At 44.5% G+C, this 14,162-nt stretch overlaps 1 protein-coding gene across 6 annotated transcripts in view; it reads left to right on the top strand.

Annotated features, from left to right (window-relative positions):
• plekhh2 (pleckstrin homology domain containing, family H (with MyTH4 domain) member 2) overlaps positions 1 to 14,162 on the top strand; it is a 220,935-nt gene that overhangs the window by 100,999 nt on the left and 105,774 nt on the right. For all 6 annotated transcript variants that reach the window (XR_010976258.1, XR_010976259.1, XR_010976260.1 and 3 more), the window contains one exon: positions 3,204 to 3,353. Coding sequence is in view for 3 of the 6 variants with exons in the window: in XM_068045177.1 (XP_067901278.1) it covers positions 3,204 to 3,353 (150 nt within the window). In the remaining 3 variants the exon portion in view is untranslated. The remainder of the gene's footprint in view (positions 1 to 3,203; positions 3,354 to 14,162) is intronic.

Genomic DNA, 14,162 nt, shown 5'->3' on the forward strand with positions numbered 1-14,162 from the left:
TGAACACAATATTCCAAGTGTGGTCTAACCAGGGCTTTATAGAGCTGCAGCATAACCTCGCGGCTCTTAAACTCAATCCCCCTGTTAATGAAAGCCAACACACCATACGCTTTCTTAACAACCCTATCAACTTGGGTGGCAACTTTGAGCGATCTATGGACATGGACCCCAAGATCCCTCTGTTCCTCCACACTGCCAAGAATCCTGTCTTTAAGCCTGTATTCTGCATTCAAATTCGACCTTCCAAAATGATTCGCTTCACACTTTTCCAGGTTGAACTCCATCTGCCACTTCTCAGCCCAGCTCTGCATCCTGTCAATGTCCTGTTGCAACCTACAACAGCCTTCCACACTATCCACAACTCCAGCAACCTTCGTGTCATCGGCAAACTTGCTAACCCAGCCTTCCACTTCCTCATCCAAGTCATATATAAAAATCACAAAGAGCAGAGGTCCCAGAACAGATCCCTGCGGAACACCACTGGTCACCGAGCTCCAGGCTGAATACTTTCCATCTACTACCACCCTCTGTCTTCTATGGGCCAGCCAATTCTGTATCCAGACAGCCAACTTTCCTTGTATCCCATGCCTCCTTACTTTCTGAATGAGCCTACCATGGGGAAGCTTATCAAACGCCTTGCTAAAATCCATATACACCACATCCACTGCTCTTCCTTCATCAACGTGTTTTGTCACATCTTCAAAGAATTCAATAAGGCTTGTGAGGCATGACCTGCCCCTCACAAAGCCATGCTGACTGTCTCTAATCAAACTATGCTTTTCCAAATAATCATAAATCCTGTCTCTCAAAATCCTCTCCAATAATTTGCCCACTACCAACGTAAGATTGACTGGTCTATAATTCCCAGGGTTATCCCTATTCCCTTTCTTGAACAAGGGAATAACATTTGCCACCCTCCAATCATCTGGTACTACTCCAGTGGACAGTGAGAACGCAAAGATCATCGCCAAAGGCGCGGCAATCTCTTCCCTCGCTTCCCGTAATATCCTTGGGTATATCCCGTCTGGCCCCGGGGACTTATCTGTCCTCATGTCTTTCAAAATTTCCAGCACATCCTCCCTCTTAACATCAACCTGTTCGATCATATCAGCCTGTTTCACGCTGTCCTCACAAACGACCAGGTCCCTCTCACTAGTGAATACTGAAGCAAAGTATTCATTAAGGACCTCCCCTACCTCCTCCGACTTCAGGCACAAGTTCCCTCCACTATCCCTGATCGGCCCTACCCTCACTCTGGCCATCCTCTTATTCCTCACATAAGTGTAGAACGCCTTGAGATTTTCTTTAATCCTACCCGCCAAGACTTTTTCATGTCCCCTTCTAGCTCTCCTAAGTCCATTCTTCAGTTCCTTCCTGGCTACCTTGTAACCCTCTAGAGCCCTGTCTGATCCTTGCTTCCTCAACCTTCAGTAAGCTTCCTTCTTCCTCTTGACTAGCTGTTCCACATCTCTTGTCACTAGGTTCCTTCACCCTACCATCCCTTCCTTGCCTCATCGGGACAAACCTATCCAGCAGTCGCAGCAAGTGCTCCCTAAACAACCTCCACATTTCTGTCATGCATTTCCCCGAGAACATCTGTTCCCAATTTATGCTCCCCAGTTCCTGCCTAATAGCATTGTAATTTCCCCTCCCCCAATTAAATATTTTCCCATCCCGTCTGCTCCTGTCCCTCTCCATGACTATAGTAAAGGTCAGGGAGTTGTGATCGCTATCACCGAAATGCTCTCCCACCGAGAGATCTGCCACCTGGCCTGGTTCGTTGTCAAGCACCAAATCCAACATGGCCTCCCCTCTAGTCGGCCTATCTACATATTGAGTCAGGAAACCTTCCTCGACACACCTGACAAAAACTGCTCCATCCAAACTGTTTGCACTAAGGAGGTTCCAATCAATATTAGGGAAGTTGAAGTCACCCATGCCAACAACCCTGTTACTTCTGCACCTTTCCAAAATCTGCCTCCCAATCTGTTCCTCCGTGTCTCTGATGCTATTGGGGGGTCTATAGAAAACTCCCAATAAAGTGACTGCTCCTTTCATGTTTCTGACTTCCACCCATAATGATTCAATAGACAAACCCTCCTCGACGACCTCCCTTTCTGCAGCTGTGATACTATCCCTGATTAGCAATGCCACTCCCCCACCTCTTTTACCTCCCTCCCTATTCCTTTTGAAACATCTAAACCCCGGAACATCCAACATTCATTCCTGCCCCTGTGATATCCAAGTCTCCGTAATGGCCACAACATCGTAGCTCCAAGTACTGATCTATGCTCTAAGTTCATCACCCTTATTCCTGACACTTCTTTCATTAAAATAGACACACTTCAACCCATCATACTGGCTGCAGCTTTGCCCTGTCAACTGTCTAACTTCCTCACAGACTCTCTGCACTCTGTATCTGCCTGTTCAACAGCTATCCCATCCACTGATCCGTGGCTCCGGTTCCCATCCCCCTGTCAAACTATTTTAAACCCTTCCGAAGAGCGCTAGCAAACCTCCCACCCAGGATATTGGTGCCCCTCCAGTTCAGATGCAACCCGTCCTTCTTGTACAGGTCCCACCTTCCCCAGAAGGTATCCCAATGATACACATATCTGAAGCACTCCCTCCTACACCAGCTCTGTAGCCACGTGTTCAGCTGCACTCACTCTCTGTTTCTAGCCTCACTAGCACGTGGCACCGGTAACAATCCTGAGGTTACTATCCTGCTTGTCCTGCCTTTTAGCTTCCAACCTAACTCCCTATATTCACTTTTCAGGTCCTCATCCCTTTTCCTAGCTATGTCATTGGTACCGATGTGTACCACGACTTCTGGCTGCTCCCCCTCCTGATCTAATTGTAGCCTTAACTCCACTTTCCTGCCTGCCCCCCATAACCCTTTACGACCTTGTAGATCAAAAATCTGTCTAACTCAGCTTTGAATATATTCAATGACCCAGCTTCCACTGCTCTCTGGTGAAGAGAATGCTAAAGATTAACCACCTTCTGTGAGAAGAAATTCCTCCTCATCTCTGTCTTAAAAGGGAGATCTCTAATTTTGAAACTGTGCCCCCTAGTTCTAGATTCCACCATGAGTTAAAAGGAGTAGCCAAGCCTCCTTCAATGGTGTTCTGGCTGTTGTATTTTTTCTTTTTATAAAAAATATTACTAAATCTTTTTTGAGCTTTGTTTCGTGCTCCTAGGTTTGTGTTATGGAAGAGAAGCTAAAAGCAGCCAACATCCAGACCAGTGAATCGGAGAATAAGTTGTATAAGAGCTGTCAGGAGCTGGAAACCCTTATACTGGAAAAAGATGACGTCATACAGCGTTTAGAGCTGCAGCTGGATGAACAGGTTAGCTGTCTCAGACATTATTTCAATTTCTATTTGAGTAGCGGCGGCAGCAGTGAGAGCACTTTGTTCTGTTCTGTGGACCTACTAGACCAGCAAAAATCGGTGTGACGTCACAGGAGGGCTGGATAGCGATTGGTGGGTATTTCTTTCTTCTTCCGTGTCTCGTGTTGTTTTTTTCTCTTGGGTTTTTTTGGTTTTGTCCACGTAATTTAAATCAGGCAACGTCATTACAGGTTAAGAGTACGCTTAAATAGTTTCTTTTTTCTTAAATACTGTGATCTAAATTAATTAATTAAATAGAATAGAGATGGCTGGGCAGGCGATGTGTTGCAGCTGCAGTACGTGGGAGCTGGTGGACGCTGGTGCGATCCACGGTGACCACATCTGCAGCAAGTGTTGGCTGCTCGAGGAACCGGCTCAGAGTTGATGAGCTGGAGTCTGAGCTGCGACACATCAGGGAGGGGGAGAGTTACCTGGACACTGTTTCAGGAGACAGTCACACCCCTTAGATTAATTACATCCAATCTGGACCGTGGTCAGGGAGAGGCAGGTATGAGAATCCAGAATTTAGCTTTGGAGGAGCCTCAGCCAGTGTCCTTATCCAATAGGTATGAGGTTCTTGCTCCCGGTGTGGACAAGGGCACAGGCTGCAGGGAGGATGAGCAAACTGACCACAGCACCGTGGTTCAGAGTGTCATTCAAGTGGGGGGAGAAAAGAGAAATGTAGTTGTAGTAGGCGATAGCATAGTTAGGGGAATAGATACTGTTCTCTGCAGCAAAGATAGAGTGTCCCGAAGGCTGTGTTGCCTACCTGGTGCCAAGGTTAAGGACATCTCTTCTGGGTTGGAGAGGAACTTGGAGTGGGAGGGAAAAGATCCAGTTGTCGTGGTCCACGTAGGTACCAACGACATAGGTAGGACTAGGAAAGAGGTTCTGCTGAGGGACTATGAGCAGTTCGGGGCCAAATTAAAAAGCAGAACCACAAAGGTAATAACCTCCGGATTACTACCTGAGCCACGTGCTAATTGGCATAGGGTAAATAAGATTAGAGAGGTAAATGTGTGGCTTAAAGATTGGTGTGGGAGAAATGGGTTCCGATTCATAGAACACTGGCACCAGTTCTGGGGAAAGAGAGAGCTGTTCCGTTGGGATGGGCTTCACTTGAACCATGCTGGGACCAGTGTCCTGGCGAATCGTATAACTAGGGTTGTAGATAAGGCTTTAAACTAAATAGTGGAAAGGAGGGTTCAATTGAAGGGAAGTTTAAAAAGTCGAAAAGTAACGAGAGAGCAGAGTTGCAGGATAGTGAAGGAACATACATTAATCAGAGAGTGACAGGAAGGGACAGAGAATACAAGCACAAGAGTACAGCAGAAATTAGAACCAGAGTAGGTAAAAATGATAAAAAGATAGCTTTCAAATCATGTTCATTTATTTCTATCACTGAGACGTGGTTGCAGGATGACCAGGACTGGAATCTAAATGTTCAAGGATATTCAATGTTCCGGAAGAATAGGCAGAAAGGAAAAGGAGGTGGGGTAGCTTTGCTATTAAAGGAAGGGATCAGTGCAGTTATGAGTAATGATATAGGTGTAATAGATCGTGATGTAGAACCAGTTTGGGTGGAAATAAGGAATAGCAGGGGAAAGAAATCACAGGTGGGAGTGGTCTGTAGGCCCCTGAAGCGTTGCCTCTCTGTAGGACAAGATATTAATCAGGAAATAATGGAGGCGTGTAAGAAGGGCACTGCAATTATCATGGGTGATTTTAATCTGCATATAGATTGGACAAATCAAATTGGCAAGGGTAGCATGGAAGACGAATTTGTAGAGCGCCTCGGGGATTGTTACTTAGAGCAATATGTTGCAGAACCTACCAGGGAACAGGCTATTTTAGATTTGGTATTATGTAATGAGGTAGGATTAATAAGAGATCTCATAGTTAGGGATCCTTTCGGGATAAGTGATCATAACATGGTAGAATTTCAAATTCAGTTTGAGGGTACGCAACTTGTGTTTCAAACCAGTGTCTTCAACTTAAACAAGAGCAATTATAGAGGTATGAAGAAAGAGTTGTCTAAAGCGGGCTGGGAAGATTGACTACAGCCCAACAATAATAGATGAACAAGGTGTAAATGGGAGGGAGGAACTTGTAAAAATCTCTATCATGAGGGAAAGGTGCTGGACAGACTGATGGGACTAAAGGCAGACAAGTTGCCAGGACCTGATGGCCTGCACCCAAGGGCTTTAAAAGAAGTGGCTACAGAGATAGTGGAGGCATTGGTCGTAATATACTAAAACTCACTGGATCACGGTAGGGTACCAGCGGATTGGAAAACTGCTAATGTGACTCTCCTATTCAAGAAAGGAGGGAGACAGAAAGCAGGAAACTATAGACCAGTTGGCTTAACATCAGTCATTGGGAAAATGCTTGAGTCCATTATTAAGGAAGAAATAGCAGGACATTTAGAAAAACAGAATGCAATCAAACAGAGTCAACATGGTTTTATGAAATGGAAATCGTGTTTGACAAATTTGTTAGAGTTCTTTGACTATAACAAGCAGAGTGGATAAAGGGGAACCAGTAGATGATGTGTATTTGGATTTTCAGAAGGCGTTTGATAAGGTGCCACATAAAAGGTTATTGCACAAAATAGGAGCTCCGGGTATTGGGGGTAATGTGTTGGCATGGATTGAGGATTGGCTGACACACAGAAGGCAGAGAGTCGGGATCAGTAGGTCTTTTTCAGGTTGGAAAACTTGTGGGGGTGCCACAAGGATCGGTCCTAGGACCTCAGCTATTTACTATCTACATTAGTGACTTAGAGGAAGGGACAGAATGTAGTGTATCCAAATTTGCTGACGATACAAAAATAGGTGGGAAGGCATGTTATGATGAGGACACAAAGAATCTGCAAAGGGATATAGATAGGTTAAATGAGTGGGCAAAAATTTGGCAGATGGTGTTCAATATGGGCAAGTGTGAGAAAATCCATTTTGGTAGGAAGAATAAAAAGGCAGATTATTATTTAGATGGAGAAAGACTACAAAATACTGCAGTACAGAGGGATCTGGGTGTTCTTGTGCATGAAACACAAAAGGTTAGCATGCAGGTGCAGCAAGTAATTAGGAAGGCAAATGGAATTTTGGCCTTTATTGCTAGTGGGTTAGCGTTTAAAAATAGGGAAGTCCTTTTACAACTGTACAGGGTGTTAGTGAGGCCACACCTGGAGTACTGCGTACAGTTTTGGTCCCTGTATTTAAAGAAGGATATACTAGCATTGGAGGCAGTTCAGAAAAGGTTCAGTAGGCTGATTCCTGGGGTCAAGGGGTTGTCTTATCAAGAGCGACTAAACAGGTTAGGCCTTTATTCATTGGAGTTTAGAAGAATGAGAGGTGATCTTCTTGAAACATATAAGATTCTAAGGGGGCTCGACAGGGTAGATGTTGAAAAGATGTTTCCACTGGTGGGGGATTCTCGAACTAGGGGACATAATTACAGAATAAGGGGGCACACATTTAACACTGAGATGCGAAGGAATTTCTTATCTCAGAGGGTGGTGAATCTCTGGAATTCTCTGCCTCAGAGAGTTGTGGAGGCTAGGTCACTAAATGTATTTAAGGAGGAGGTAGATAGATATTTGAAATCTCGGGGAGTCGAGGGTTAGGCAGAGCAGGCCCGAAAGAGAAGTTGAGGACTGGGACAGATCAGCCATGATCTTATTGAATGGCGGGGCAGGCTTGAGGGTCTGAATGGCCTACTCCTGCTCCTATTTCTTATGTTCTTACGTTCCTTGGTTAGTTAGAAATATGCATTGCTTAAATATGAAATTTAAAGTTTTATTAAAAAGAAACAACATTTTTGATTTGATACTATTCAATGGGAGCAGCCTGTACCTCTTCTTTTAATTGTACTCCATTTTCTCTACTCAACAACACAACAAATTATATTTGGATCGCGCCTTTAACATAATAAAATGTCCCAAGCATGATAAAATAAAAATATGACACGGAGCAACATAAGGAGATATTAGGTCAAATAACTAAAAGCTTGGTCAAAATGGTAGGTTTTAAAGAATGTCTTGAAAGAGGACAGCGAGGTAGCAAGGTGCAGAGGTGTAGGGAGGGAATTAGGGCGTAGGCAGATTAAGGCACGGCCACCAATGGTGGAGCGATTAAAATCGGGGATGCTCAAGAGGCCAGAATTAGATGAGTGCATCTCGGAGGGTTGTAGGGCTGGAGGAGATTACAAGCATAGAGGGGGACGCAAGGCCATGGAGGAATTTGAAAACAAGGATAAGAATTTTAAAATCAAGATGTTGCTTGACCCAGAACTAGTGTAGGTCAGCGAGCACAAGGGTGATGGGTGAACAAGCCAGGAGTGTGTTGGAATAGTCAAGTCTAGAGGTAACAAAAGCACGAATGAGGGTTTCAGCAGCAAGTGACCTGAGGCAGGAGCAAAGTCGGACGATGTTACGGAGGTGAAAATAGTCGGTCTTAGTGATGGCGTGGATATGTGGTCAGAAGCTCATCTCGGGGTCAAGAGACCAAGTTGCAAACAGTCTGGTTTAGAGCTGGATTTTGGGCCCCCACCAGTGGGCGGGAGCTAAAATTTAGCTCTGCTAGCCAGCATGCCAGTCCCCCGGCTTCATCCCCCTTCCAGGCCATTTTCATGGAGGTGGGATTGGGGACTGACGGGGATACCTGCCCACACATGGCAGATAGCCGGTCAGGCTCATAAAGAGCCTAACTGAGGCCAATTAAAGGAGGCCTCCAGGTTCCTGCAGGCAGCGGTGGCCAGTTTAGACACCTGGAGGCAGGCACCCAGGGCTAGGCTGTGGAAACCCGCACTCCAGGCAGGTCAGGGGGCCCTCCATGCTTCCACGAGGGCAGGAGCAGCCACAGGCCGCCTGTAGAGTGGCTCCCCTGGCCCACTGCCCCCCCCCCACCAGAGTGGTGGGTTGGCTGCTGATTCTACTTTGTAATTAAAGATTTTAAAAAGTTGGAGCTAGGGCACCTCCATCTTGAAGCACCATCTCTGTTCTTTACCTTGCATTGCATAAAGCCTGGCCACCCAACCAAACCCGACTACATGTGTCAGGTTCAGGTCTGGTGGGGTCTATATTCAGTGTCCAGCATTCGGGCTTGTGTCGGATCAGGTTTGGGTTCAGGTTGGCTGTGGTCGGGTTTTGTTTTGTATTGTTTTCTTTTTAATCTATGTTTAGACGTGATCTTTTTCTATGTCTTAATAACATGTTTGATATTTTCGGGCCGGTGTTTGATATTTTCGGGTCGGGCATGAAAAAAAATTGAAGGACTCTGACCCAGATGAGGTTCAGGTTGGCTGTGGTCGGGTCGGGCTTGGGTTTTAATTTTATACCTGAGCCAGGCTTTACCATTGCAGCCTGCTGCTCCTTTCAAACTGGAAGGCCTCTGATTGGCCCTCCAGCTTTGAGAGCCTGCCCACCATTCTTAATTGGATGGCGAACCTGTTCCCTGGTCATTAATTGACCGCCCAAGGGAAAATCACATGTGAATGACTGTTTCCCTCTGGGGCTGGGTTCGGGACCCCCAAACCATCCCAAACTCTGTTTCCCGTCCTCAGAGGCAAAATCCAGCCCTTAGTCTCAGACAGCTGCCAGGGAGAGGGATGGAGTTGGTAGCTAGAGAAGAGAGTTTGGAGTGGGAAACCGAAGACCATGGCTTCAGTCTTCCCAATATTTAATTGGCATAAATTTCTGCTCATCTAGTATTGGATGTCAGATAAGCAATCTGATAACTTAGCAATTGTGGAGAAGTCTACAGAGATGTTGGTGAGGTAGAGTTGGGTGTTGTCAGCATACATGTGAAAAATAATGTGCTTTCGGATGATATGCTGACGGGAAGCATGTAGATGAGAAATAGGAGGATATATGAATTAGGAGCAGGAGTAGGCCACTTGGCCCCTCGAGCCTGCTCCACCATTCAATAAGATCATGGCTGATCTGATTGTAACCTCAACTCCACATTCCTGCCTATCCCCATAACCTTTCACCCCCTTGCTTATCAAGAAGCTATCTACAATAATAGAAAAGCAAAATACTGCGGATGCTGGAAATCTGAAATAAAAACAAGAAATGCTGGAAATACTCAGCAGGTCTGGCAGCATCTGTGGAGAGAGAAACAGAGTTAATGTTTCAGGTCAGTGACCCTTCTTCTATCTACCTCTGCCTTAAAGTTACTCAAAGACTCTGCTTCCACCACCTTTTGAGGAAGAGAGTTCCAAAGACTCACGACCCTTAGAGATTAAAAATTTCTCCCCATCTCTATCTTAAATGGGCGACCCCTTATTTTTAAAGATGACTCCTAGTTCCAGATTCTCCCACAAGAGGAAACATCCTTTCGACATCCACCCTGTCAAGACCCCTCAGAACCTTCTATGTTTCAATCAAGTCACCTCTTACTCTTCTAAACTCCAGCGGATACAAGCCTAGCCTTTCCGACCTTTCCTCATAAGACAACCCACCCATTCCAGGTATTCGTCTAGTAAACCTTCTCTGAGCTGCTTCCAACGCATTTATATCCTTCCTTAAATAAGAAAACCAATACTGTGCACAGTACTCCGGATGTGGTCTCACCAATGGCCTGTATAACTGAAGCATAGCCTCCCTACTTTTGTATTCAATTCCCCTCGCAATAAATGATAACGTTCTATTAGCTTTCCTAATTATGTGCTCTACCTGCACACTAACCTTATTTTCCTACCTATCTGTGTGTCATCAGCAAATTTAGTAACCATACCTTCAGTCCCTTCATCCAAGTCATTTATATAAAGTGTACAAAGTTGAGGCCCCAGCACTGATCCCTGCGGCACACCACTCGTTACGTCTTGTCAACCAGAAAATGGTGCAGGAATGGAAAGAGAAGCTATTGTGTGTGATAGTCTGGCTATGATTAAATAGATAAGAATGGAACCAGGTGAGAGTAGTCTCACACAGCTGGCAGACAGTAAAGATGCATTGGAGGAGGATGGTGTAGTCAACTGCAGACAGATCAAGAAGGACGAGAAGGGATAGTTTATCTTTGTGATAGTCACATTAGATGTAATTTGTGACTTGGATAAGAGCAGTTTTGGTACCGTGGCAGGGGCGGAAAGATGAGAACGGATTTGGGAGGTGACAATGCATACAAGGACTTTGGAGAGGACCGAAAGGTTGGAAATGGGGCAGTAGTTTGCAAGGACGGTGGGGTCAAGGATTAACTTTTTGAGCAGGGAAGGGATGAAAGCAGATTTAAAGGAGAGAGGGACAATGCCTGAAGAGAGAGAACCGTTAACATTATCAGCTAATATGGAAGTGACGTTGGATGGTCAACAGTTTTGTGGGAATAGGGTCAAGAGAGCTGGGGGTGGGTCCTGGGGACAAGATAAGGTCAGAGAGGGCATGACGAGAGATAAGAGAGAAATTAGAGAAATATGCGAGTTCAGGAATCAGGCAGGGGAGCTTTAGAGGAAGTTTGGTCTGGTAGACTAATGAAAGGGAGGGAAGCGGTAGAGGCAGCTAATCAGATGGTCTTGATCTTAGTGACAAAGAAGTTCATTAACTCCTTGCACTTATTGTTGGAAGTGACTGGGGAGAGGTGTTTAAGAAGGCAATTTGCAGTAGGGAAAATAATCCGGGGGTTATCTTTACATTTCAGGATGATCCTGGAATAGTGAGTGGTTTCAGCAGATGAGAGTAGGACCCTATAGTGCTTTATGGAGGCCAGCCAGGTGGTGAATGGCTAAAGCAGTTGTCCACCCTATCCTTTCAAGTCTGCATCCCTTGGACTTAAGGGAGCAGAGATGAGAACCGAATCTGGGGGGAATGGCCAGGGTAAGAGAGTGTAATGGTCTCTTGGGGACTAGAGCGTCGAAGGCAGAGGTGAAGGTGTGGTTGAGCAATTCAGCCGCAGAAATGTTGTGGTGAACGGACAGCCAAAGGTTAGGTAGTTAGGATTTTGAAAGTGCAGATGGGTGATTGTTTTTTCCAGGGATAGATACAGAAGGAATAAAAACAAGAAATGCTGGAACCACTCAGCAGGTCTGGCAGCATCTGTGGAAAGAGAAGCAGAGTTAACGTTTTGGGTCAGTGACCCTTCTTCGGCTAAGGCTGTGATGTCAATGCAATCATCCACAATAAGTTCATGGATAGCAAGGGCCTTGTTCACAAGTGAATGGACATTTGGAGGGAGATGTGTAGCTGGGCGGTGAGAGATGACCCACTGGCAGAGTCCACAGGGTCAACAGAGGGAGAGGTGAGTGGGACAGGAAGGAGATTGACAAGATTAGCCCACAGCGGACACACTGGACAGGAAGTTGGACAAGAGAGTAGGATGGGGCAGCGCCATGTCAATGAGCCCTTCGTATGATGCCAAGAGAGGCAGAGAGGGAAGCTGCAGGCTTATTTTAGAGCATGTCAAGCCTGTGATGGCAGCAGGAGAGCAGGAACGTAAAAGAATACTGAAGAGTTGGGGTAGGGAATTAGGAGGGCACAGTACCTGAAAAGGGAAAAGTGAAAGGGGGCATGACAGCAGATGAGAGGGAACTAGGAGAGGCAAAGAGAAAGGAAGTAAAAAAAAAAAGAAAAAAGTGGAAATAGAATGATTGGCTCTGGTCCAGAGTGACAACCAAAATACGTATGCGAATGGACTCGGTGTAAGCGCAAGTTACATAGGCCTGGTTACATAAATATTAGGATATATTAAAATCTGATTGGAAATGGGAAATAGGAAATAGATAGGAGATAATAGGAAGGAATCCAGATTTAAAGTCAGAAGTTCCTAAAACGCCCCAAAAATACCACATACACATATTTTTCCCATAACGGTATTATCCAGCAATTATTTAAGTCCAGATATATAAGTCTTTGGGTGCCTCCCTTTAGTTCTATTGATTTCAAAATGTCTATTGCAAAAGTTATGAACAAATAATTAAAACGACTGAAATAAAATGACCTGAAATGCCCATTGCAATCACTGATCTGCATAGGTTGCTGAAAATATATGCCTTGGATTTTCTGACCATATTGGCAGTATCTCACAAGATAATTACTAATGGGGAAAACCATTTGGCCTATTTCAATTCACCCGACCTAGAGATCTCCAAATATCCTCCATTGTAGCATCCAGTTGTTTCTAAATGATTCCAGTCTTTGCCTCCATTATGCTATTGGAAAGATTATTTCACACATGGTCATTCTGTGTGAAGAAGAATTTCCAGAGTGATTCGTCTTCTGCTTGTTGCCTTTTTACATAATTTTTAATTTGACAAATTTAAGACCCACCCTTAAGCAGTGATACTGCCAATATGGTCAGAATCCAAGGCATATATTTTCAGCAACCTATGCAGATCAGTGATTGCAGTGGGCATTTCAGGTCATTTTACTTCAGTCATTTTAATTATTTGTTCCCTCTGTACTTATGTGGGTTTCTTAGTTCCCTCTCCCATTCACTATTCCTGCTTTTCTCCATCTCAGGCCTGGAATTGTAAGTGATGTCCTGGGTTTAAATCTCCCCCACAGTAATATATAACCTCTGATGTCAGAAACTAAGTACCAAGCAGTGCTAATAAAAACATAATGGCCCATATTTTGCTGGAGTGGGTCATCTCATGGCATGCTCTGTTGGTTAGACTTGTCCATGCACATTTTAAGCTTTTTAATTTTTTTGCACACAAAGTTGGTGGACGTGTGAGCTGATAATGGCATGGTGGGGACAAGAGGGCATCTGGGACCTTGGTGAACAATGGGACAAATAATGGATCTCCTAAACCAATGAGATTAAAGGATTGAGAAATTAACAGAGGAGGGACTGAGATGGGGGTGAATTGACTATCAAATTTGATACAGAAAGGGAAATAGAGGTAAGGAAAGATTAGATTAAGAGATGGAGAAGAGAGACCGAAAGGAAAAGTAAAAAAAAACTGAAATTCTGACACTTTTTAAATTTCCAATAGTATTTCACAATCTGAAGGAATGAGACTCTGTATTTTTAATTGTTCATTTTCTGGACAAGAAAGGTTAATTGGCAGTCACTGATAATTATCACACCTAATTTTTTCAGCAAAACCTGGGCCAATAGAATCACATTTTCTAAAAAAAAAATCCCAGTGGGTATACATTTTAAAAATAATTGCTTTCCACTCATTTAATTAAAATTGCAGAGGCGTGACCCTGGCAGTTATGCAGGATTACACCTACTGTGGAATTCCATCAAGTTTGTAGCTGTTTCAGCAAACTCCCCCATTTAAGGTGGAGTCTTCCAGAAAGATCACACAATTTCAGGGCCTATATTGAAAATGTGCCATACTAATGCTGATTCTGACAGTGTTACGACATGAGACTAGGGGATTAGACAGCCCAGATGCTTAAAATCATTTTCTTTTCATACTGCATTTAAATACAACACAAGCTGTGGGACAAAGGCCTCCTCTGTTCAGCTTTAATAATTCTGTGACTTAAGGGTCTTACTTTGAATAATCACAATCCAGTTCTTCATTGGTAGAAGCCTACAACATAAAACTGCCTACACATTGGCACTGAATTAGTCTTACTCAGAAAGTGCATAGGACTTGTGTGAGAGATAGAAACAATGAGACTGATGTGAAACACATTGCTGGAACAGAAGGAACTTTGCTTGCATTTTAATGTGCTACACCTGAGACAGTTGTACAATCATGAAGAGGGAAGCAGGTTAGCTTGGTGAACCAAGGGGAAGCACTCCTGCTCTTCCTGGTCCATAAGCAGTGCTGGAAAGGCACTTCTTTCACGAGCAGGCCTTGCCTCCATTTAAC

This window comes from Heterodontus francisci, chromosome 13 (genome assembly GCF_036365525.1).
Source record: "Heterodontus francisci isolate sHetFra1 chromosome 13, sHetFra1.hap1, whole genome shotgun sequence".
NCBI lineage: Eukaryota > Metazoa > Chordata > Chondrichthyes > Heterodontiformes > Heterodontidae > Heterodontus > Heterodontus francisci.